At 37.3% G+C, this 25,643-nt stretch overlaps 2 protein-coding genes across 2 annotated transcripts; one reads left to right on the forward strand and one right to left on the reverse strand.

Annotated features, from left to right (window-relative positions):
• Positions 1-6,602: 6,602 nt before the first annotated feature.
• On the forward strand, positions 6,603-12,359 carry spp1 (secreted phosphoprotein 1). The gene is made up of 8 exons (XM_017700200.2): positions 6,603-6,686; positions 7,866-7,935; positions 8,811-8,867; positions 8,956-9,012; positions 9,136-9,201; positions 9,366-9,437; positions 10,552-10,857; positions 11,684-12,359. Exons 2-8 carry the CDS (start codon positions 7,882-7,884, stop codon positions 12,044-12,046), a joined length of 975 nt encoding a protein of 324 aa, XP_017555689.2. The 5' UTR covers positions 6,603-6,686; positions 7,866-7,881; the 3' UTR covers positions 12,047-12,359.
• A 4,239-nt stretch (positions 12,360-16,598) lies between these two features.
• On the reverse strand, positions 16,599-19,006 carry scpp8 (secretory calcium-binding phosphoprotein 8). The gene is made up of 3 exons (XM_017700199.1): positions 18,975-19,006; positions 18,746-18,826; positions 16,599-17,257 (listed from the first exon to the last, which is right to left on the reverse strand). The coding sequence occupies exons 2-3, from the start codon at positions 18,812-18,814 to the stop codon at positions 16,922-16,924; spliced, it is 405 nt and encodes a 134-aa protein (XP_017555688.1). The 5' UTR covers positions 18,815-18,826; positions 18,975-19,006; the 3' UTR covers positions 16,599-16,921.
• Positions 19,007-25,643: the final 6,637 nt, after the last annotated feature.

The following is a 25,643-nucleotide window of genomic DNA, read 5'->3' on the forward strand; positions in this document are numbered from 1 at the left end:
TAGGGGTGCCAATAATTGTGGAACAGGTGATTTTATGAAGAAAAATTATTTCTTAGTCAGGGATTTTATTTTCCCCCTAAAACTCTACTTGAGTTAAAGGTTACATTTTTCTACAATTTTCAGTGTGACAGTATGTTTCCACAATAAAAACTGAATTTATTTTAAGGCTTTTGACACATCTTAACCAGGGGTGCCAATAATTATGGAGGGCACTGTATATGGGTAGACACAGCTGAGTGAGTGGACCTATTTATTAGAACTTTAGGAGTGGAAGCGAAGGCCAAATGCATTAGATTAACCATCAGCATAATTATTAAGTCACAGAGGAATCAACCAATCATGTTTTAATTCATAGTGGGTGGGACCAATTTTCTGAGAAAAAAAGTCATCCTAGGCTTCCTGGACACCCTAGATATGTCACTGACTGTGTATACAAGCAGCAGCCTAATCAATGAGTTGTCAGAAATAGAAAAGAGTCACTGTGAAACTGCTACAAGGTAGCAAGCAGAAATTAGCATTCACATAAAGGCGGGGTTTTCCTTGGCAAAGTTTTGGCCTTTAAATCCTGAAGGCTGAACTCTAATAGTCATGGTTTTGCACTTTTCACAATCATAGTACATAACTAATAGGAATATCCTTGAGATAAAGAAGACACAGGCTAGATAGACATTTTCACTTTATTAGTTACAATGGCCACCTGCAACCTGCACAGTACAACATTGCCAAGTGCATGATTAGAATATATATATACGAGAAGAGAAAGTGAGTACATTAAAGTGCAGAAAGAAAAACATAATCTGTGTATACAGATCAACAGAAATTTAGTTAAAGGGCCTGTATCCTACATCCTGAAGGCTGAATTGAATTAGGAGTGTATGAGTAGGCCAGTCACCAAACTGTGCTGGACTACAACCCTCCCAACTCCATCCTTCATTTGACTTCTTTGTGTTTCTTTCCTTGACGTCCACGTACAACATTTGTGTGGGTTTATGTTCCAAAACGTCCATGATTCATTTTCACCTGGACCTTTTCCAGCCTGTCTTTGTCCCTTAAAATTAAACAGGCTGTTTTTGTTACTATGTTTTTAAGTCTGATATACGAAAACGACTGTCGGCTGATGTGTTTTGCCTCATTCAAAAAGCAGTCCAGGCTGAAACACTCCTTATAACTTCAGTGTGGATGGGTGGAACCAAACTGTTGTAGGCAGAATGTGTATGTATAAATAAATACATTGTTTCTGTGACATCGGAAAAAAGATGACTTTGTATTAGGCTTGTTTTTTGCAGCTTAGTTTCCATATATGGATTGGTACATTTTAAATTGGAACATTGCTATAATGCATCAAACTTTTACACAGGAAAGTGAGAAAAACTTTTCTATGATATTCTATGATATGGACCCTGTAGCGTCTTATAGTGTAGCAATGTTGTCAATGTTTTCTAAAACTTGCCATTAAGCATGCAAACAGTGTACAGGGTGATTGATCTGATTTCAAAATGATTTATTTCACTTAGAAATCATTACAAAAAATACAATAAACTGTAAATATTTTAATTGAGCATAAAGTTTATTATGTAATAGCACAATATGCTCATTATGACCTCCTCCAGCTGTATGGACAACATCAATGGCATAGTCAAATCCATCCCTGCTCGATTGAGCATGTCAGGTGTCACTGTACTCACAGCTCTTTCAATGTAATTTTGGAGATCATCAAAATTGCTCTGAGCTGTTGAAGGTTCACTGCTGCAAAAATCACTTTGCACAGTTATGATGGATTCACTCTGATAGAAGTGGAGAATGAGATGCACTTTCTGCTCAGGGATCTTACAGACTGGAGGAGCCATCCTCTGGTGACAGTCAGAAACTCTTTGACCACCTCTTTCAGTTGGTATGTGATTGGTTCCTAGGCGCCTCATGGCTGTAAAGATATGGCACTTTAAAATTGGATGAATCTTTTCGAATCACCCTGTATATCATTAATTGATATGCAATGCCCATTGTTCAGTGACATAACTATCAGTAGTGCAGGTGTGGCAATAGTACAGGGGATGGGGCTTTATTAAACACTTTATATCACTACTTCTGCACATATATATGCATGACTCATGGGTAAATACCATAACTTAAAAATATGGCCTATATTAAAGCACCAGACTGGTTGAAACATTAGCAAGTAAAAGAGCAGAATGCATCATTATTTAATTCACTGAAGGTGTTATTTGTATGGCAGGTCCCATAGAATCTTCAGTGGCACCTTCTGTCAGCTGTCCGCTCTAATAAAGCAAACAATGGATTGAAACAGCTTATAACTATTACAAAAAAGGTGACACAGTGTATGTTGTGCATTGACCCTGAGACAAAACTGCATGTATTGTTCATCATCGGCTCTGCTGAAAGTCAGCAGGATATGTGTAGAGAGGTCTGATCCAGCTGGTCTGATTATTGCAGAGCAGAATGGGAAAGTTTCTGTAATCTTGCGGTGATGTGGTGGTGTCTCTGTGTCGTTGTGTTAATCCGTCTGTGAACCACGGGCGGTTTGGCAGCTGGGCTGTGACAGAGAGACGCTTATTTTAACATTTGAAAATTCCAGACACAAACTATAGACTTCTCGCCTGCGACGTGACCCCGAGTGGAGAAAAACATTTCAAAAACATGTCTCTTCTTTTCTTTTTAACAGCTTCTAATGTAACATGTCTTGACGCATCCAAATCTCAGTCTTTCCAGAACCTACGATTAGCATGTCTGATGAAGCTTTTTTCACTTTGTGATGTTTTTATGTCTGCAACTGCCTTGCAGGTACAGCACAGTACATAATATACAGGGCATTCCACTTGATTATGTAAGTTATGTGTAGGGGTAAAAGAATGCACATGCAGTAAGTCATCTTTCAATCACTGTTGGAGAAATAGACTCATTTATAGTTACCTAAAGGTCCCATACCCTGACTTTGGATGCATAGCATAGATGCTTTAACTCTAATAACTGCTTAGCAAGAGTTTGATTTAAAGAGCTACCAGTTTAATGGCAAATCATTATGGTGTCTCTCTGGAATACCCCACTGTCTGACACAAATGCCCTGTAATATACAGTATCATACAATGAACAGTGTTACACAACTCAAGCTGCATATGGAACTAAACAGAATATCTCAAATGTGAGTGAATATCTCAAATTATCTATGATAATAAATTTGTTGTTTGCTAATCAGTACCTATGCTGTGTTTGAGTGAAAAGTACTGTTGAAAGATATTTTACAGTAAACAATTTTATCAAATTAATTTCAAGGCAAATTTATAGTTTATATGATTCACCTAAATACATTCAAAAACATGCTTTCTAAAACATGATGCATTCTGCTTTATTACTTGCTAATGCTGCGTTTCAACCAGTTTGGTCCTTTAATGTAGGCCATATTTTAATATCTAAAACTGCTGCACGGCCACATAAAAATCAAAATTAAAAAATAAGTTAGGACCAACAGTTAGGACCTTTCTTGATATGAGCCTCAACAGAAGGTGGGTCCTGCATTAGGACAATGATCCTAAAACCATCAGTTAGTCAACAAAGAGTGGATGAAGCAGAAATAATTTTGATTTTGGCACATCTGAGTCAAAGTCCAGATCTTAATCAAATAGTACATTGACTAGGAGGAATGGACCAAGATTCCTCCTAGCTAATGTGCAGGGCTGATCATCAGTAACAGGAATCAATTAGCTGAAGTCATACACATTTATGCATTGTGTATGCACCAACACATTTATATTGTGCAAACATTGACACATGGATGCACTGCACATGCACTGACTCACATATACGCTTTGTGCATACCCTGACACAATACATACATGTATTAACGCGTGCACAATATATATATATATATATATATATATATATATATATATATATATATATATATATATATATATATATATATATATATATATATATATATATGTACTGAGCACTGGCACATGTATGCATTGTTTATGCACTGGCACATATATGCATTGATCTCTTGCTGACACATACATATTGTGAACAAATTGACATGCATATGTATTTTGCATACATCGATGCCTATGTATTGTGGATGTAATGACACTTGTGTAGTCACTGTGAGTGGGTATTTCCATTCTCCCCACATGGAAATGGAGCATTATAGGTCCACCAACATGGCAGGCTAAAGATTCGATCAGTCACCTTTTTGTCGGTTTTATGTCTGATATGTGTCTGCTTAATGTTTAATACATGTATAAGCTCGCTCTGGGCTGGTCTTCCCATGCAGGCCATCAAGCCTCTGCAACTCATCCAGAATGCGGCAGCAGGGCTCATCTTCAATCTCCTCAAGTTCAGCCACATCACCCCACTGCTGCGTTCCCTTCACTGGCTTCCTGTAGCTGCATGCATCAGATTTAATGCTTGCCTACAAAGCCAAAAATGGACCAGCCCCTACCTACTTGATGGCAATGGTGAAATCTTGAACTGTACCATGAGCCACCCGTGCTTCAAGAACAGCTTGGCTTGACCCGCCATCCTTCAAGGCTCATGGAAGATAAGCATCAAGACTGTTCTCTGTACTGGCACCCAGGTGGTGGAACGTTGCCTTCAAACGCAGACTGAAGACACATCTCTTTATACAGCACTTAAATGAGCACTAAATTAAGTATTGATTGCAATATATTGTGCTGCAGTTATATATTGTATTTTATTGTATTGCACTGTGTATTGTAGTTCATTGTATTGTAGTGTATTGTATTGTATTGCACAGAGTTCTGTGTTCAGCTCTGTTCCTTTTCTCGGGGTACCAACAGTGACTTTTTGTTTCTAGCAGTATCTGAGCTCAGGACTGTATTTCTCTCTAATCTGTTAGTAACTAGCAAAGATACTTTCTCTAGATAGACAAAGCACTTCTTGTAGGTCACTGTGGATAAGAGCATCTGCTAAATGCTGTAAATGTAAATGTAAATAAATGACTGCCTGATCTTTAGTTTCTTATGTTTATACGGATTATAGTGTGAACCTGTTTTATACAGATTATAGTGTGAACCTGTTTTATATGGATTATAGTGTGAACCTGTTTTATACAGATTATAGTGTGAACCTGTTTTATACGGATTATAGTGTGAACCTGTTTTATACAGATTATAGTGTGAACCTGTTTTATACGGATTATAGTGTGAACCTGTTTTATACAGATTATCGTGTGAACCTGTTTTATACGGATTATAGTGTGTACCTGTTTTATACGGATTATAGTGTGTACCTGTTTTATACGGATTAAAGTGTGTACCTGTTTTATACGGATTAAAGTGTGTACCTGTTTTATACGGATTATAGTGTGTACCTGTTTTATACGGATTATAGTGTGTACCTGTTTTATACGGATTAAAGTGTGTACCTGTTTTATACGGATTATAGTGTGTACCTGTTTTATACGGATTATAGTATGTAACTGTTTTATACGGATTATAGTGTGTACCTGTTTTATACGGATTAATGTGTGTACCTGTTTTATACGGATTATAATGTGTACCTGTTTTATACGGATTATAGTGTGTACCTGTTTTATACAGATTATAGTATGTAACTGTTTTATACGGATTATAGTGTGAACCTGTTTTATACGGATTATAGTGTGAACCTGTTTTATACGGATTATAGTGTGTACCTGTTTTATACGGATTATAGTGTGTACCTGTTTTATACGGATTATAGTGTGAACCTGTTTTATACAGATTATAGTGTGAACCTGTTTTATACGGATTATAGTGTGTACCTGTTGTAAAATGTAAAATGACGATTGATAACGATTGATGCTGGTGTTAACTATTTGTTACAATGCGACCCTACAAATTGGTGCCCTTAGGTGTCACAGTGTTCCTGTCTGGAATTTTAAGATATAGATTTATGTATTTTCAGAAGATATTAAGACATTTCTCACCAATTCCCATACTGACAAACATGATGATGTGTCAAATCTTTATTTACATTTCTCTTTCATTCTTGCTCAATGCCATGAGTCACAATTAGTGTAGCAGGGCAAGCTACAGAATTTCAGCTGAATGCAGCCTTTCATTTCACTGATCCTTTGTAATTTTCTCTGCCATTGTCTTTGTCTGTGGTTAGGCCATGTTAAGTCTAAGTTATCACATGCCAAGCACTTTACAAGCAGCCTATACAATCAACAAATTATAAATCAATTTAACAATCTACAGAAGAGGAAAAGTGGAGAAGAGAGAGGAAAAGTGCATGGGTGAAAGATATAAACACTAACTGGAGTTATATAATGTCATGCCACTATACGTGCACTAGAAGTCCTATTACTGCCACCAAATGTGGTGTTTCTCAAACTGTCTGAAAATGTCTTTTCTCCCTGAAAAACAATCTCAGGACATGTTTCTTTTTTTCTGGCTTGTCATGCCTTGTGCTGAATGTTTGCATTGACTGGCCACAGAACCCACAGGAAGAGTGGGAGTAGAAAGGTGGGACAACAGTGGTAAAAGTCATGACATCACAGGCTGTGCTGCCATTGGTTGGCTCCTTGGGCAACAGGGTTTAAAAGCCAACCATCTTAAAGCATCAAAACATAGCAAGAACTCATCCGATAAACTTGGAGAGTACTGATCTAATCCACTGTCCTCACAAGTGTCAAGACTGTTGGATTCGCACCGGCTGAGGCACAGGTAAGCAATGACTTTTATATCCTCTTTCTAGCCTGTGTCACAAGGAAACTGCTGGTGCGGTTCATTAAATCAACCTTAAGGAACTGCCTTTTGAACTATTTCATATAGCAGGGTATTTTATATCTATAAGGATGTGCATTTTCTATAGAACACCCTAAACAAGGGTCATTTTAGAAGCGTACATTAAAAGCTGTTGCATAAGACACGTATTTAGGCTTAAAAAATTCACCAGATGTGCAAAACAGATGGCAGAATTCTCTGCGTATAGAACAGCTGAACCAGATTCTAATAATAGAGCAACTGTAGAAACATTAAAACAATTGAAATATCTGAATGATTTAAAGTGCAGTATTGTGCTGTCAGCAGAGTGGAGTCAAAATATAACAGAATGAAGAGGAAGTTGTGGTTTTGGCCTATAAATCCTTCACTAATTTGTCAGCTGACTCATTTATTCCAGCAACAAAACCACCAAGTTAAAGTAATGCATAGGAATAATAATAATAACAGTGCGCTGACAGTTAGTTTAATTACATCAGGCCACCTCTGCAACTTCCTTTCCACGCTTTAGTGCTACACGTTTCTTTCAACTACACAAATTTTAGGGCCTGTCTTGCTATGATGGAGTCCCTAATGAGAAACTGAGACCGTTTTCAAAATATAACTTAAGGTTTCTAGTTCTGGAGATTGTGGCCACCAGCCGTCTACATATAACTCTGTGAATTATACGCTAGAAAGAGATCATTATAGGTGTAGCTAAACATTCACAAGCTCAGCATATACTTTATGTGATGTTATCGTAGCTGGAATGAAAAACATGGTCGCTGTTTCATGGTGAAAGCTGGTTGCAGTTAGCAGGGAAGTCCTGGATCGCCTGCCAAGAACGTGGTGGCCTACTCAATACGGGCATGCTTCCGGAGCACTGTGGAAAAGCATTCAAACCCAAAGGGCCCAGTCCAAGCTCATTAAGCTGGTTTATAGTTTGACCATTATGAGGTCTAAGTGAAGGCGATGCTCTCAATGAACACGTTGACATTAACTATACTCAGAAACATCATTCTCTTATTCACTGAGGGGTTCATGTTTTTCCTTCAGCAATCACAAGTCAGCATTATGATATTTGGAATGATTTTATAGTAGATTATGTCCAATCAGAAGATGATCGCTTCTTTTTTCCCCCAGAAAACATCTGAAGAAAATGAAGGCCGTCATGATTTTCGGGCTCCTCTTCGCTGTAGTCTACTGCCGTCCTGTAAGTTCTGAGCAAAAGCTTGAATCAGCAATGTCCACAAATGGTAGCAATAGCTATGAGTTTCACAGTACAAGTAGAGGTTTTCCCATAACAGAAATGCTCCAACACAATTAAAAAATGCGGTACTGTACTCTCAAACATAAAAGGCTCCTAAACAGTTCTACACTCTTAAAAATAAAGATGACAACAAGGGTTCTAATGCCATAGAAGCACCAGCCATGCTTCCCAATGGATGGTACTAAAGGGAGTAATCTCTTTAAATGAGATGTGTGGGTGTAAAGAACCTTTACAAAGTTTAAAACTAATTAAAAGGTACTAAAGCACATGGCACCTTATCTTTTTAAGACTGCAGGAGAAAACTTTAAATGGAATAAAACCTTTACATTATGTGCAGGTAAAACTTTAAACTTTAAAAATTTCCTTTTCACTCAGACATCTCAATTCCATCAATGTTTCACCGAAGAACCATCCATTAAAAGTTTTTAGGCAAGCAACAGCAGTTCTTCTCTGGCATTGCACAAAAAACCCTTTTATGGCACCTTTTTTAAGATTGTAGGAGAAACTTAAACCAGTTAAAATTTTAAAAAGATTCTTTACATTTTCACTTACCTTTTAAAACCAGCCACTAAGGGGAACCAAAAGGGGTTCTTTTATTATATGTGCCCTGTGTTAATTCAGAAATCTTAGTTAAAACCTCTTTAAAATATATGTATAAGATTATAATGACTTTTCTGTGGTAGTATATAGCAATTTCTGAATAATCAGTGTTAAGTTTTATAACTGAATAATAATCATTAGGATTCAAATGATTAAGGTACAAAGATGAAGATGCATCTCTTCTACAGTCCTCCTGTCTGATGATGCCTTTCTTGCAGGTAAAACGCTCAGCAAGCAGCTCAGAGAGCTCTGAGGAACAGGCAGTTGCCAAACTGGTGAGCATTTCTCTAACACTGAAGATGCCATTCTGTATAAGTAAAAAATGCAGTAAACCTAATGATATGCCATAAATCTTATACACAGCCACTCCCAGTTCTTGATAAAGGCCCTGCAGATCCACTAAAGGCAGCACCTGCACAGGTAAAAGCCTTGTTTTACTCTCCCAGAGCTATTTTTCTACAGTTTAACAGCTCAAGTGAGGCATGATAATTGCTGCTCTTCGCTTATGCTCCAGTGGGCGTTTCTCTTTGCTGTTTGTGTCAGGACTTGAAAGCAGCCGTAGTAGCAGCAGCATCTGACGAGGACACTGACGATTCAGATGAAACTGAGGTAAAAGGCCACTCATCCTCCTGACCACATGAGTCACCACTGCATTCACTTATTTCCTAATAAAAGCAACCCACTTCCAAAAATAAGGCTCTTTTTGTCTGGACGCACTGTGGGTGTATGTGTCAGTAACTCTCACTGTCTTTGACTGTTTCCTTCATTTCCAGGACAAAAACACAGAATCAGACACAGAGGGAGACAGTGCAGACAGCGCAGACACGCAAGACACGCAAGACACTGTGAGTCAAGCTTTACCACACATGCTGTTATAACACTCTCACACACAGATGTAACTAAGGATGCAGGTTCACACATTGTCATTAGAAAGAGAGCACAATTTGTCCTGCTTAATTGGATTTAGTGCATTGTAGCATGTAGTACACTGATTAAAAAGCACTTTTTTCTGTTCAAACTTAGCAAGTAAACTAGATATGATGATATATATTGTGTGCCATGAAAACATCTTCATGAATATATTATATATTTGTCACCCCTACAATACAAGGTTTACATGATTGCACTGAATTTTTACAATGAATATAACTACAAAACAATATCAAATGTGGAACAGTCAAATCTGACTGATATCCAATTTTTTTTATTAAGCTGAGTATTAAAGGCGGCACAGTACTACTCCTTTTTTTCCAGTACTGATATCCATACTAAAACCTTCAGTAATGGCTGATACCAATACTCATCTAACATTTCTTTTTAAAAACCTTTTAAAGCTTTTAAATAAGCCATTTTAATCTATTAAAATTAGCTATGTTTATGCTCAATTAAGATGACTGTTATTTCAAGATAGATTTGTGCCAGGATTGGGTTAGAGTAAATCTGTTTCACCCTCTGTCATCCATCTAGCAGTCTTTTCTGATTTTGGCCTAAAACCAATACCTGTTAGTGTTAAGCTGATCTAGTACATTGACTCAGTGCACTTCTACATAGAACACATTCATATAGTTATAATGAATCACACAATACAGTTATAATGCTCTGCTATTCAAATATAACACATTCATATATATATAAGTCCTTATACATGGATTAATGAAACTAAATGCAAAACATTTGATGCCCACATCATGACTATGGTAAAGACCCTTTGCAGAGTATAAGCTAAGCTACAATAATGTAAAATGCAGATATTTTGCTGTAAAGCAATTTCTAAAGCCAGTTGAGGCAGAAAGGAATTGGGGATATGAAATTATAATATCTAAACTAAAAATAGTGGAATAACGTGATGTAAAAAACATAAGAAACTAAAAAATGACATTATAAGAGTGTTTTTGAGACCGTGACAGTATTAAAGCAAAGGCTCAGATGATCCTCATATTCTGTACTATTTTTGTTCAGTACACAGATGACTCCAGTGAGAGTGCTGAATCAGGAGAGACTGAGGCCACTACCGTCCCACCTGTAACCGTGGAGCCCACCCTGGACCCTATTATTGACAACGGTCGTGGAGACAGCATGGGCTACCCCAGCGACTACAAGAAGACCATCATCTATGTGGATGCCAACGACATTGAGAAAATTCCTTTTCCCTACAAGTCCAACGGACCTGACAAAACTGATGACCTGAACAGCATCAGCATGAAGACATCTCATTTTGATGGCCAGGAAGCTAATGATGTGGAGAAGCATCTGAAGGTGTACAAGGTTAACAAGCACCTCTAGTTGTATTAATAACTGACCTTAGGACTTTTTTTAGTTGTGAGCAGATCTCAGATCTGTTCATCTTAGAACAGGTTTACATGACCTTATGGAATTAAACATGTCAGCAAGCATAAATATCTGACTTTACAATGATTCAAAGTATTTTTAATTCTTCAGGAAATAATTAGGTGAATCCTAATTAGATGAATCCTTGTTAGATTTCACTACAATTCAGCAAGAAATTTTGGAAGATTTAGCTTCTTGTTTAAATTTTCCACCTGAAATGGTGAAACGGTTAGCTACATAGCTACATTCTGGCACAGCAGGCACTGTTTAAGGTAGAACAGGAATATTCTAACAAGAAGCTGACGAATAAGCAGACTTCAGCCTCATAAAACATCGAACACTGAGACACATTTTACAAGAAACGATTCCACATTTGCGGAAAAATGTCCTGTTGGAGACATGAGAAAAGCTACTGTAGCTGAGCTATAGCTTAAAGCAGAGCAAAGTAAATGTGTTTTTTGGCCCATATAAGGACATTAGCACATATTAAGACATATTTACAGCCAAGATGGTGAAAAGTTACTTCAGTAAAAACGACATGAAATGTTGTGGCTGCCAAAGTGGTTAGATTTTGGTTGAAACTTGACAAAATAGCACTTCTTTACATTTGGGTTGTTGTCCCCTGGTCTAGGCAGATGGGATGGTCTCCAAAAAATCTTGCTTAGGGCCTTCAAAACACCAGAGCAGGCCTTGCATGCATGTGTATATTTTTACATCTAGTAAGCAGTGATCTGAGTTGAGTTGTTTTCTGTTGGGTTCTCAGGCTCTGCAGGTGCACAATGAAGTCCTGGAGGAGGATACTAGCACTCCAGAGGAGGAGAGCCAGGGTCTGGAGGTTGCCAGCAGAACAGAGGACGAGGGGCCCAGTGCAAAGCAGGCATCCCTGGGTAGTGAGGAGAGTGCCAGTGCCAGCGATGCCAATGGTGAGAGCGCAAGTGCTAGTGCCAGCCAGGAGGAGACGGAAGAGTCTGACAGCAGCAAGAGCAGCGAGGAGGCCACTGCCACCCCTGGGGCTGCAGACACAGAGAATGACTCCTCTCAGAGCTCTGAGAGTCAGGAGGATGACTCCGCCGAGCAGGCCATGGAAACCACGACCGATGTCCCTGACGTCATAATCGCCAAATAAACACACCACGAAGCACAAGACCCCAATAACTGCTGTCCACAGTGAAGTATGCAACCGTATCCAGAGTGGTGCTAATAAATGACTCACTTCACAGTGCATAAGAGAGAAAAAGGGAAAATAAGTAGCACAGAGCAATAATACAGTTCAGACAAGCCTGGTCCAGGGCTGTGGCTGCATGAGGCTACCTGTAAAGAAGCAGTTTCATCTCAACAAAACAACATTTTGCACATGTATTTACATTATGTTTATGTAAAATATTTTATTCTACCATGTATCATGATTTATCCTTAATGAATAAATTCTTTTTTTTCAAAAAAAAACAAATTACCTCTGTTGTTCCATATTGTCATTACTTATGCAGAGAATTAGAATTTCATACTGAGGCCTATACTAACTAGTTTTATTGTGAAAAAAAGTCTCCAGGATGAAACAGATGGAGCTGGTATCAGTGAACACTTCGCCAGACGAAGGCTTGACTGCATCCTCTCAAAGGCCCAAAGCGTGGCAACATTAGTCAGCATAGTCCGAGTCCAACCTTACACTTAGCTCCAGCCTCAAAACTGAGCTTTTGTTTTAAATTACAAGTCTGCACTGCAGACATTTGTCAAAGTCAGGAAATTGTCTTTGCATAGTCTGATATTCAAAGTAGGAGTTATCACATCAGCCTGGCCCACTCTGTCTTGAAGAAATGCAGACAGAAGTCTTTTTCAGCTACAATCCCTAAAGAGCAATGCTAAGTCTGTAATTACAACAGGGAGAAGATAGACAACAAATTTCAACCATTCCAGCTTCCAGAACACTGCCAAACTGCTGCAGTGCTCACATCAAGCATTCTGTTTACTAGACAAATCTAATTGATGCTGTCAGCAATCTGAAATTATAAGAAGTCTTTCAAAAAAATCTCATAGTCTTAAACATCTAGTTATGTTTTCCTCCCACAGGGAAATCCAAATAATGCTGGTAATGTTGATAGTGCAGTCTGCTGCCACTAGAGGCCACTGTAGTCTTTATATCAGCTGCAGCCAACTTGAAGGCTCAACCTGACCACCACCTTACCTTCAGTGACGATGAGGTCTGGTTGTTGGGGTGGTCAGTCCATTGTTCTGAGAACACCAGCATCATCTTTGTTTGATGTACACCAGCAAGATGGACATACAGTAGTATGCAAAATCCTTAATGTATTTCATTTCTAGTCAGAACATCCATCCATTTATCCATTCTCTAAGCCGCTTCTCCGTCAGGGTCGCGGGGGGGTGCTGGAGCCTATCCCAGCAGTCTTCGGGCAGAAGGCAGGATACACCCTGGACAGGTCGCCAGTCCATCGCAGTCCAGTCAGAACAGTTAATACATATTTTATTTATTTTTCAGTGCCAGGAAAACACATTTTACCAGAAAATTACAAAGAAGCCTTAACAACTAAAAATAATATCAGCTTTTTCATAATTTAGGGTGTCCACTATTACCTCTTTACAACTTCCCTTCTTTTTCAGGACACTTGCTTTTAGTTTTTCAAAGAAAGCTGCAGCAATATTTTTCAAATTTTAAGTTCAGTCTTAGAAGTTAGTTGTATTTTCTGCTTCTCCTGATCCAAGCAATCGCAAACACTTGACGTTCTCCTTCCTCATCCTGAATAATTAATAATTTAATGGTCGTGTTGACTGGAAATAATTTGATATGCATGAAATATCCACACTTACTGCTTAACTCACTACAGAAAACGTTTTATGCATATGAGAAAATATTTCAAGCTATGGTTAAAAAAGTATCAGAACATTGGCTTTTGTAGTACTTAGTACAGGATCAAAACAAAAATCAGTGCTAGGCTCAGTGGTGATACTGGCCTATGTAGTATCCTATAGGTGTAATGTTGTTACTGGAAGTGCATTAATATTTATCTCTGCACTGAATGTTTTTAATCACAAATGTGAGCACAGTACAGTCCTGTTAACATTGGGCCTCATTTATTATTAGACATTTTTCTTACATTTGTTCTTGAGAAAGAGATTCTGCCTTTGCGTTCTTGAGTGTATAGATTCTATTCTTACCTAAGGACAAATCACAAAAAAGAAAACTCTGGTCAATAATCAGAATCTTCATTAAAACTGCATGTGTTTTTGAAAGAAATTTCTTTTGAAGAATGGCTGGTGAACGAGCCCAATTATCCCATTAGTTTTTGTTATATACCAATGAAATGAGTGCTAACAAATACAGTAATAAAGTTTGGTTTACCTTACAGCTGCTTGTTACTGGTTTTGAAGAATTTCGACTAGTCTTAGTGTTAGACTACTCTCAAAAAAAGCAACCCTTCATTAGGTCATTCTACAGAAACATCCATGTTTGTGCCCCTAGCGGTTACAGATATATTACACTTTAAAAGCATGTTAGGGTTAAATTTATTGATAATTTAAAATAAACGGTAAGCTATTTTAACAATTACATCTTAATGAGCCAATTTAGCAACGTCGGTTTTTAAATAAATTATATAGAATTCCAAGCACCACAGAAGTCCTCACAGTCATGTATAAAGGGTGAGTGCCATATTTTGAGGTAAAAAAAAAGAAAAAGTTTTTCTGCAATTTTAACTACAGTAATCTATACATGATTATGAAATCTATTGTTTAATTTACACAAAGAAAACTAATTAGTAAATAAATGTTCTATAATGAAAGTTGTGGTCCCCAGGAGTCATGTCACTGGTGTTACTGCATAATGAAAAAACCTCTTATTTTGAAATAAAAACCACACTGATGATCACTTGATCTTCCTTTTACCTATTTTCTGAAGATCTATGAAGAAAAGCACATGGTAAGTCTACTGTGTTGTTTCAGTTATCGGACATTTTTCTCATTCAGATCATGATTTTATATGAAGCTTTTAGTTGCAGTCACTGGTGTGACCTACTTTATCCGAAGGTAATTGTGAAAAAAAAAATAGAATAAAAATGGATCAAAATACATATTTGAGTGGATATTCCGTGATTGACAACATGTGCTTTGATGCTCTATAGCAGCCATTTTGTGAAAAGGAGTTTTCATTAAAAATGTCACTGGTGTTACCTTTATGTGCAACACTAAGGGGGACTGGTAACACCAGATAGAAAAGTGGACGTTTCTGTAGAATGACCCATCTACCACTTGCACCGTTTATGAAATTGTGGAGTCTGGACGTTTTCAGAAGTACATCACTCATAGACTTTGGTTTAGTACTACAATTGTGTAGAAACAGAAAGAAGGGTATTATTATTAGGGTGTTAGTGCTCCAGCAAGCTGTTAAATGTACACTAGGTGGTGGGTTTTATTTCCTTACTTGTAGAAACAACCAGAAAAAGGTAGAACTTGACAAAAAGTATTGCCTTAGTAGTGGCATCAGCAGACATTTATAGTGTGCCTGTTAAATAGTGTACGGAAAAACTGCATTATGAGCCAGGAAGCTTGTCTATGTCAGTTATTTTATATAACCATCCCCAGTGCCACATTAGTCCACTTACCCCACCTGTCCGCTTGGCTAAGAAAACATAACAGAATATGATTATTGAACTGCCAAAAAACTTTAAAACAAGAAATGTAGTAAAACAATAATCAACATAGGAAGTGTGTTTTCCAAGATGGGGAGGACTATGGAAAATTAATCTAAGATAAAGCCATGGTGAAGTAATGGGAGCCGGCTAAATTAATGTAAAGAAGAACCACCTTCATGGAAGTGGCACTGGCCAAACGCCACTGCTATACAAAGAAGCAATTCAGAGCACTTGGGTACCATGATTATCTCACAACCTTACCGAAAAAACATAAATATATACATATATATATATGACAATATATGTATGTATATATATATATATATATATATATATATATATATATATATATATATATATATATATATATATATATATATATATGTGTGTGTGTGTGTGTGTGTGTGTGTGTGTGTGTGTGTGTGTGTGTGTGCATAAATACGTATAGTATTTTGCTGGGGGAAGTGGGGGCAGTATTGTATCCCTCTCTCGGTGCTAATATATCTTTTAGCTAGGACCCCAAAAGCAAACACAACTACCACGAGCCACCATAAATTAGCCAATACTCATGGTGGTCACTGTTGTTAACATCTTCTGAAATAGTTGTTCTAGCTATGAAAAGGACGGCACTCACAGTGCTCCGCTAAGATGAAGGCTAGATTAAATATTTTGATCTCCACTCAAGCTGCGTTAGCATAATGCCATATTTTTATCATCTAAACCTAAATAATTTAGAAAGGCAGTACCCTCAATAGACAACCTACCTCATCACTAGAAAGTGAAGTCATGGTAATGCTATTAACCTCCAAGTGGACTCTGAATGGACTTCTAGGATTGTTCTTTGTATTGATTGTAGTTGTCGTAGTTGACCTACTTAACTGATAGATGTTGAATACCTTGAATCTTGATTAATGCAGCTGTATTGTACTACAGTCGGTTTTCATTTTAACAGTTTGAAAAATTCTAATGGGACATGACACTTGAGCTTCTTTTGACCTTCTCCACAGATTTTGTTAATAAAAGCTGTTGATGATGAATGCTTTGAGGATTTTATTTTAAGTTATTGAAGACATTGTACAAAAGTGCATTGTATATCTCTGAGGATGTGCTACTGTGGAGTGCAGTACACAGTAGCATGCATATATTCCATTTAACTTCTGCAAAAACAGGCTTCAGTGACAATACATGTGCAAGAGAAATATATTAAGCCAAAGAAAAAAATAAAGTAACGTTTAAAAAGTAGCTAAAAAGTGAATTTGTAAAACTTAGATCATAAAAAATTGATGAGATCAGTGCATTTCTGAAGCAAATCTAAACATTCATGTGAACTTAACCGTTTTAGGAACCACACTAGTGCATTAGTTATCTCCTCTGGGCTCAGCTGTTGTATGTAGGACAGTGAAACAGGTGATATCTCCAGATGTGGTGACCGTTTCCTCTGTGGCCTGGCTGATGATGATGTCTGGACTGGGAGTGGTGAGAATGTTCTCCTCAGAGGATGAAGATGAAGATTCTCTTGATTCAGAAGAACTGGAGGAAGACCAACTTGATTCATGGGATTCTAAAGGCTCGCTTGACTCTGATGACCATGAACGATCCTCATCTGATGTGTCACTCGATTCATCAGATTCCACTGAGTCAGATGTCTGAAAGTCTCTGTTGATCTGGTGTTTATTCTGATTCCATGAATGAAACTAGAAAAGCAAATTCACATTTTTATTAGCAATATTATCCACAGTATTGTTTATTAACTACTAGAGGTGTAACGATACACATATTTTCAATTCTGTGAAGATACAATTACATGTTTGTATTTTTATTGAGTTAAAATGCCCTAATTCTATGAAGCTGTAATTGTATCCTACACAGATAAGTTAAGCATCTCCAATAGAAGGTTTAAAGCCTTCCACACAGGTCCTCCAACAACATAAACCCCAAAAATTGAGACAATGTAAAGCGACATAAAGGAACCAGTTCTCTTATATTTCATTTTTCTCTCACACTTTTGCTGTTTGTGTGGTTCATAATTCATTTTTTGTGACCATTTTGTTACTGTCTCTTTAAGGCTGATACATGTCATTAACTTCTCTTCGGATAGGTTGTCCTATTTTGTCCTGTTCAAAAATGCAGTCCAGGCTGAAACACTCCTTATAACTTCTGTGTGAATGGGTGGAGCTAAACTGCTATAGGCTGAACAGGTAGAAATATGTAGGTAGTGAACTGAAATAGGTAGTGAACTGAATGTGTTTACATGCTACATCAAACTCATTAAAGACAAGGAAAGTCATTTTTTCATGATATGGGTTCTTTAAAAACAAGTCTCAAATAAAATGAAGAAGTCCTGCCCCTCCTCTCTCACTGTGCTTTAGGACCAGAGAATTTCTAATGTGGAAAACTGCCACTCACTAATGTCTTTGGGGTTTGTCAGACACTAGAAGACGCTCCAAAATTAATAAGTTCCTATCCTATCGAGTATTTGTACAAAACCATAGTTTGTAAAGGCCACTTTTATACAGAACACTGAGTGCAATACATAGCAATAAATATTTGAACACTGTTGCCATGTTTGAACTCCAGTTGTAGCACTTCCTAACAGTGCCTAATGTGCTTTCATGACATCAGTGAGTGCAAACCACTTTGCTTGTCAACCATTCAACAAACCAACATATTTACATATACACATTTTCAGCCTACAACAGTTTCATCCTGTCCATTTATAAGAAAAGTTATAAGAAGTGTTTCATGCTGGACTGTTTTTTGAAATGGGCATAATACAAGGCAGCCAATCAGAACAGAGCTCATTTACATGCACCAGTCTTAAAGGTACAGTAACAAAACATCCTGTTTAATTTTAAGGGATGCAGAGAGGTTGGAAAATTTAATAATCATGTAATATTTAAATACGAATGTTACATAAAACGACACAAATATTACAAGTATATTTCCATAAAAATAAAATACAAGAAGAAATTTAGATATGGGCCCTTTAGGGTATGAACAGGCCCATCTACTGTAAGGCATTTGTGTTGGAGTGAATGAACATGACTGAATGCTGCAGACTTGCTTTGGTACATCTCCTCTGCTGTCTTTAATGCCTATTGTGCGATAAGGTCTCATATATTTTACTTTACTGAATATGAGCCAATCAGCAGTTGACACTGAATACTAGCTGAATAACTTACCGGTTTGGAGGAAACAGATGCTATGAATAGCATGAGCATCACAGTCCGCAATGTCCACATCATTCCCATTGAGAGAGCTACCTGCACAAAGTTAATAATCCTGCAGTTTATAGCATGTCAGCATTAACACAGTACAGTGTGCAGTATCACTAATATAATGCTATTATTCTAATTACTTTAGAACCCCATGTTATGAGACTGATTTTAGACAGGAATAGAACTGAATTACCTTGCTTTAGTGCTCTGTCCACTTATAGCAGTATCGCTGTTAACAGTTGGGATCAGTGCTGCTGCAGTTAATATACTGAAGAGCTGTGAGTAAGTGGAGGGTTGGGTCAGACAAGAATATGCCCAGACAGATGAATGGGCGATGCTGCGTAAGTGTGTGGCTTTGAGCAACATCCGGTTCCTTGTCACTCTCTTCAGTACCCTTTCTGAATCTCTGTAATTACTGTGTTGCAATCCACACAGCACTTTAAATTACTTGGAACAAGGTAAACATTGTCTAGAACAAAAGCAGCCACAAGTAGACTCCTCAAATCTTCGTTTCACATCTGTAAACCTGAATGTAAAAACTGTGCAGCTTGAGAAAAAGATACAAGTGGTGCCACCAGAGCTTCTGGTCTGAATACGAAGCTGTAAATGTGACAGCAATAGCTTGAAAGCAGATCTTGTGGTAACTGGCATTTTAGCACGTTTTCACCGTATGTTCTGAAATCAGCTGAAAAGACTTTTTTTCTCCTCATGCTATTTGTCTAACACATATCAGTAGCCATAAAACACAGTCCAGCCTGTTTTGAAGGAAAATCTTGAGTTGACACATTTCGTTTTTCTTCAATAACTGGAATATACTTCAACATATATGAAATATGCATGATTTACAAAACCCTAGGTGAACTTGATTTTCTTTTTGTAGGTGGGTAAATAGGTCAAGTGAAGGCTTTATATTGTGTTCAAATGCTTTTTAAATACTAAACACTTTTTATTTCAAGAAAGCTGCAGCAGTGTGGTCTGTTTTTCTTAGAAAACGTGACATTGCAAGACTGACAAAGATGATTGGCATCTAACACTACATTACTTATTTGTGCTTCCTTAAAAATACAATTCTACTCATGAAAGAACAATGCTGAAATGCTCCACCTGTCCTCTAAACAGTTGCTGCACTCTCTAATAAACACAAAATAAAACAGCAAGCATTTCATTTGGAAATGACTCCATATGAATTAAAATCTTTCAAACAATAAGCTAAACTGTACAGTATGAATCATTCTACCGAACTGGTTCAAAGTTGGATGTCGAAGCACACTTTACACTTTTAACTGACCTGCTTCCTTTTGCTCTTAGTGACCCTGTATCTTAATAATCTTTGTTTTACTGAAAAATCCATTTTGTCACTACCAATACAAACTCCACAGAAACTTTACCAGATCTTTCAGTCGTGACTGTTTCAGTAGTGATCATTTTTGCTAGCTGGTACGTAACAAGCAAACACAGCTTTGGAACAGTTGTACACGCATAAAATTAGAACATTTTTCATGAAAACACAAGAAGTGTTTATGTAATTGCAGAAAATGGATTTCAGGACTGACTATTTGAAATGTTCCACACTGATTTTCAGGCTTTGGCACACATTTACTTCAACACAGTGGAATCTAAGAGCCCACCACATGGCCAATGGGAACAGGGATGTAGTCTCATTTCCTGCTCTAAAGTGCAGGGGTACACCTAAATAAGACTCCGCCTACAAACTACAACTCTTTGTGTTTCAGTAGTGACGTGAAAATGTGGGACAGCAATTGTAAAAAAATTATAAAAAAATATTTGAAGCATTTTTTCACAAGTTTAAAGGTACAGATTAGGGCAGGGGTCAGTGCCACCCAGCTCTTTTACTGCCCTGTTGCGGCTCCACAGCAGAATAAGACTTTTAGGTAAAAATAAAATAATCCTCTTTTGCAGTGAAATAAAGCTCTGCTGATTGTTCTAACATAGTTTTAATAATACATGGTACTTATAATCACTCCAGCTGTTTTCCTGGTAGGTTTAATCTGCAACGAGAAACTGTGAAACACCAAAGCTCAGCTTCTCGTTCGAATTCTCCTGTTCTACCTTAAATAGTTTTACATTTAAGGTGGAACTGGAAACTAAAGCTGGCGAATGACTAGCTGACTTTAGCCACCTGAAAAATTGAACAGTGTGAGACATTTTAAAAGATTTAAAAGAAAAGAACATCTGGCCGAAGATGTGAGAAAAGCGGCTCTAGCTGAGCTAAAGCTTAAAGCAGAGGAAAATAAATCTGCATTTTTGTTTATATCATATTTTTCAGCCTATTCTAGTAGCACTTATTGAGACATATTTATAGCCAAGATGTTAAATGGACATAACCTGTTGTGTCTCCCGAGGTGGTTTGATTTTCATTGAAAGGACAATTAGCTCTTCAACCCAAATAACCTAGGGGTCATTTGGGTTGCTGACCTCTGAGTTAGGGACTGGGACCAACACTTCCCAGAAAGCACCCTATAATTTTTTATATATTTAGGTCATTACTATCTCTGCTTTGAGTTTAAATAGATCATAACTTAATCCTTGTAAACATCTAAGATCAGAATGTGTAATTGTTTTATTGATTTAGTTATTTTTACTGTGCAATTTAAATTTGAACTAATTTGGGAGAATATGAAATGTATGTTCTTACCCAGCTTTTGACATTGTAACCTGAACTGAGCAATGTGAAACTGTGAAGCCTAACCCATCTATTGTGTTTGGGTTTATTTCAGATGGGAATACAATGACTACAATGCTAGGAAATCGTGAGGAATACAGTTCACCTCCACCACAGGAACAACCACAGCGCTGTACAACACTCACATTTAAAGGTGACCTGTTTAATTACATGTTCTGAAAATGATTAACAGTTTCTTGTCTCGAGGTGAGTGATTCAGTGACGGTGAGCTAAAGGTTGTGACTTAAGTTGGTTAACCATTGCTTATGCTGGAACGCTAAAGGTCGCCTGAAGGGTCAGCTATAATCAAGTTATCTCTATACAGAGGACCGCTTGGTTATGTGTAAGAGTGTCTGTCTCTGCACAGAGTTAATTTACATGTCCAGCCGAGCTCTGTACTGAGAACTGACCTATGTATGCTCCAGCCACTAATGCATTCTTTTGTAGGTACTGTTGCAAAGCTGGACAAGCAGAATGTTTACAGGATGTTGGCAAAATCCCTGTTCAACTAAAGAGAAACTGTAGCACACAACTGAAAATCCAAAAGTTTGAATATATTTTTTTAATTTCAAATGCTGTGTGAAACATCATACTGTTTGGATGTGTTATACTGTAGTGCGATCAGCTAACATTAGCATGATAGCAAACTTGTTATTGGCTTTGCGGTGCCAGATGCAGTCTTGTCTGCAGACATCCATGAGAATTTTGGGGCTGAATGTGGGTGGAAACATAGACTACAGTGGGAACAAACTAAATTAATTTCTAATTCAATCCAACACCTTGTGATTCTTCTTAGATGTAGAGGGTGACAGTGTGCAGACAACACTCTGTTTCAGTTGGCATGGCTGAAAAGTCCTTTTCGCAGCATTTTGCTGCTGTCGAAACAAAACTACATATCTCCATTTTTCTTTATTTTTAAATTTTTTGTGTAATTTGAATATGCCTGTTTCCCTTTACATTTAGTTTTAATGTTACACTGAATGAAGTGAATTTAGTGGCTGAGTTTGACACCCCTGCATTAGACGATGCACATCTCTGACAAAGGTAACTAAAAATTTCTGAACCATTGATTCTAAAAAATGCATGTAAGCTAACAATAGTGTTTTCCCTGGCTGGCTTGCTATGCTTGTGTTATCAACTGAAAGTATTCGGGGTCTGTTGTAGAGGCGACGTGGCCTTGTTTGAAGCAGATTTCGATACAATCCATCAGCAAAAGTTTAACAGTATGAGATCACACGTGGCTCCATGAAACTAACTTCTTATAATCATTTTCAACGTGCCTAGTTTTGAATAGCTACAATAACAGTCCAGCTTGACAATGAACATGACAGCAGCTCCTAAGAAAGGCTGCATTTGAGGTCAAAGCATGGATGCGTGAGTTAAATTAAAACAGAAGCAGTTTAATATTTTGTGGCTGCCTTGCTGAGTGTTGTGTGATGTCACTGGGCCATTCCTCTTTCTAGTTCAATGGAGGAAAGTGAATAATAACAATGCACTGATCACAGGACTGTGTTTCCACACTGATGCTGTCATCTGCACCGGAGCAGACTTGTTTTTAGTTTTGCCCCGAGAGCCAGTTCCTACATCACTAGCAAGAAAATTCCATTGTCGTCAGTGCTCACCACACGTTTTGTTTCCTCTCTGGCCGAAGATGTCAGGTTTCCTCCCAGAATTGGTCATATTATTGCTGTCATAACGTCATTCCTAACTCTGGAACTTCATTCATTTACTCATTTATTTATTTAGAATTTGACAAGCCAGCTACACTTTATATTCAGTGAACATTTCATTTTCCTCCAGAACCTTGTTATATGAACCTTGAACACTTTTTCCTCCTCCATTACCCCTGTGGAAAAAATCTGCAGAAATTATTAAGTGTTTCTACTGGTTCTGATGATTTTGTAATATATTTTGGCCTTTTTCATGAGTATGATATGATGTTAAGCATCCTAATGGTTTAACAGGCAGCAAATGGCTGATTCTAAATGCCTTTGTTTGTTTCCTAATGTTTTCTAAAATCTTTCCCAATAGGGCCCATTTGGCTACCATACTGTCACTCTTAAAAGAAAAACAAGCACAGGAGAAAAATATTCTTAGCTTTTAATGTAAGTAAATGTAAAGAGGTTTTATCCTAAATGATTTTGGAGCATTCCCATTGGTCCATTCATCATGAAATCTTCACACAATTTCAAGAACAACTGCACTGTTCAAATGGTGTTGAAAAATAAAAATGGAGGTAAGGAGATAGGAAAGCAATGATATACACTGCAAAAAACAATATCTTGCTAAATAAAAGCAACATGAATGTAGCCATATATACAACTTTATTTCCAAAAATGTTGGGACATTGTGCAAAATGTAAATAAAAACAAAATCCAATCATGTGCAAATCAATCAAGCTTTATATTTCATAGAAAATAGTACAAAGACAACATATCTGATGTTGAAACTTGAGAAATTACATTTTGTAAAAAATATATTTGCCCATTTTGAATTTGATTTCAGCAACACATTCCAAAAAAGTTGGGACGGTGCAACAAAAGACGTTGTGTAACGTTGTGTAATGATAAAAAACACCTTGTGGTTGATTGACAACAGGTCAGTAATATGGTTGGGTATAAAAAGAGCATCTCAGAGAGGCAGAGTCTTTCAGAAGTAAAGATAGGGAGGAGTTCACTGGTCTGTGAAAGACTGCACGGGCAAATACTGCAACAATTCAAGAACATTTCTCAATGTAAAATAGCAAAGAACTTATACATATACACATTGTTATACACAATAACATTAACAGATTCAGAGAATCTGGAAAAAAGTCTGTATGTAATGGACAAGGCCAAAAACCAGTATATGTTTGCAGTAATCTTTGGGCCCTCAGGCAGCACATGAAAAAGACATGATTCGGTAGTGGAAATCACTGCACGGGCCACTGTCTATGAAAACAGTTTGACACTGCATCCGCAAATGCAAGTTAAAACTTTAAAACGCAAAGAGGAAACTAAATATAAACAGGATCCAGAAACACTGCTACCAAAACTGGGCCCAAGCTCATTTAAATTGGACTAAATGTCTGAATTTCTTTTTGGAAATCATGTACGCTGTGTCCTCCAGGCTAAAGACAACTCAGCTTGCTATCAGCGCACAGTTCAAAAGCCAGTATTCATGATGGTATAGGGGTGCATTAGTACACATGGCATGGGTGATGTGCACATCTGTGAAGGCACAATTACTGCTAAAAGAAATATATATATTTTGGCAATATCTGCTGCCATCCAGACAGCATCTTTTTCAGGGAAGGTCTTGCTTATTTCAGCAAGACAGTGTCAAACCACATTCTGCACATATTACAACAGCATGGCTCTGACTTGCCTGTAGTCCAGGCCACAGAAAACATTTGGAGCCTTATGAAATGGAAAACATGACAAATTAGACCTTGAACTGTTGAGCAGTTGAAATCCTATATCAAACAAGAACAGGAAAATATTTCACTTTCAGCAATACAGCAACTGGTCTCTTCAGTTCCCAAATTCTTACAAATTGGTAAACATGTCCCTATCCCAACTTTTTAGGCGTCAAATTCAAAATGGGTGTACAATTTTCAAAAAACAATAACATTTCTCCTTCTCAACATTTGATTTATTTTCTTTGTAGTATTTTCCTGGCTTACATGATTTGTACATCACAACATTTATTGGTAGAGGATCATAAGTGCTGTAAAATGAATAAAGTCACCTACACATTCTGCTTTTTGAAGTACAATAACGAAATCATCAAATGTCAGTTTAAAATATTGGTCGAATGTAAACATCTGTCTGATTTTTTAAATGTTTTTTAAAGCAAATATCTGGCGAGACTGATTTGATATAATTGTACATTCATAACTGTAGGTAAGCTTATCTTGTTAAATTTGATTGCTCTATTGACACATAATTTTGTCCATTTGAAGAAGTACGCATGGAAAAGGCAACATTTTCTAGTGATGAAGTAATAAAACTGCAGAGGAAATAATTACTTGATTACTTAATGATGTGCTTTCACTCGCCAAGATGTTTTTTTTTTTTGAGTGTGCCAGGTTTGTTCAGTTGTTTATGTTCTATAACTCAGAATGGGCAGACCAAAGCTTTTCTGATGCCAAGTTGTATCATTATTAAAACGTTTGCAAAGGTTTCAGGTTCTGAAAGT

The sequence above is a fragment of the Pygocentrus nattereri genome, chromosome 18 (genome assembly GCF_015220715.1).
Source record: "Pygocentrus nattereri isolate fPygNat1 chromosome 18, fPygNat1.pri, whole genome shotgun sequence".
NCBI lineage: Eukaryota > Metazoa > Chordata > Actinopteri > Characiformes > Serrasalmidae > Pygocentrus > Pygocentrus nattereri.

Bases quoted from the DNA above. Each gene is read 5' to 3' on its own strand.
- spp1 (XM_017700200.2), top strand. From the start codon at position 7,882: ATGAAGGCCGTCATGATTTTCGGGCTCCTCTTCGCTGTAGTCTACTGC. The intron at 7,936-8,810 runs GTAAGTTCTGAG...CCTTTCTTGCAG, and splicing joins CTGTAGTCTACTGCCGTCCT to GTAAAACGCTCAGCAAGCAG. The intron at 9,013-9,135 runs GTAAAAGCCTTG...TGTTTGTGTCAG, and splicing joins TAAAGGCAGCACCTGCACAG to GACTTGAAAGCAGCCGTAGT.
- scpp8 (XM_017700199.1), bottom strand. From the start codon at position 18,814: ATGGGAATGATGTGGACATTGCGGACTGTGATGCTCATGCTATTCATA. The intron at 17,258-18,745 runs GTAAGTTATTCA...TTGCTTTTCTAG, and splicing joins CATCTGTTTCCTCCAAACCG to TTTCATTCATGGAATCAGAA.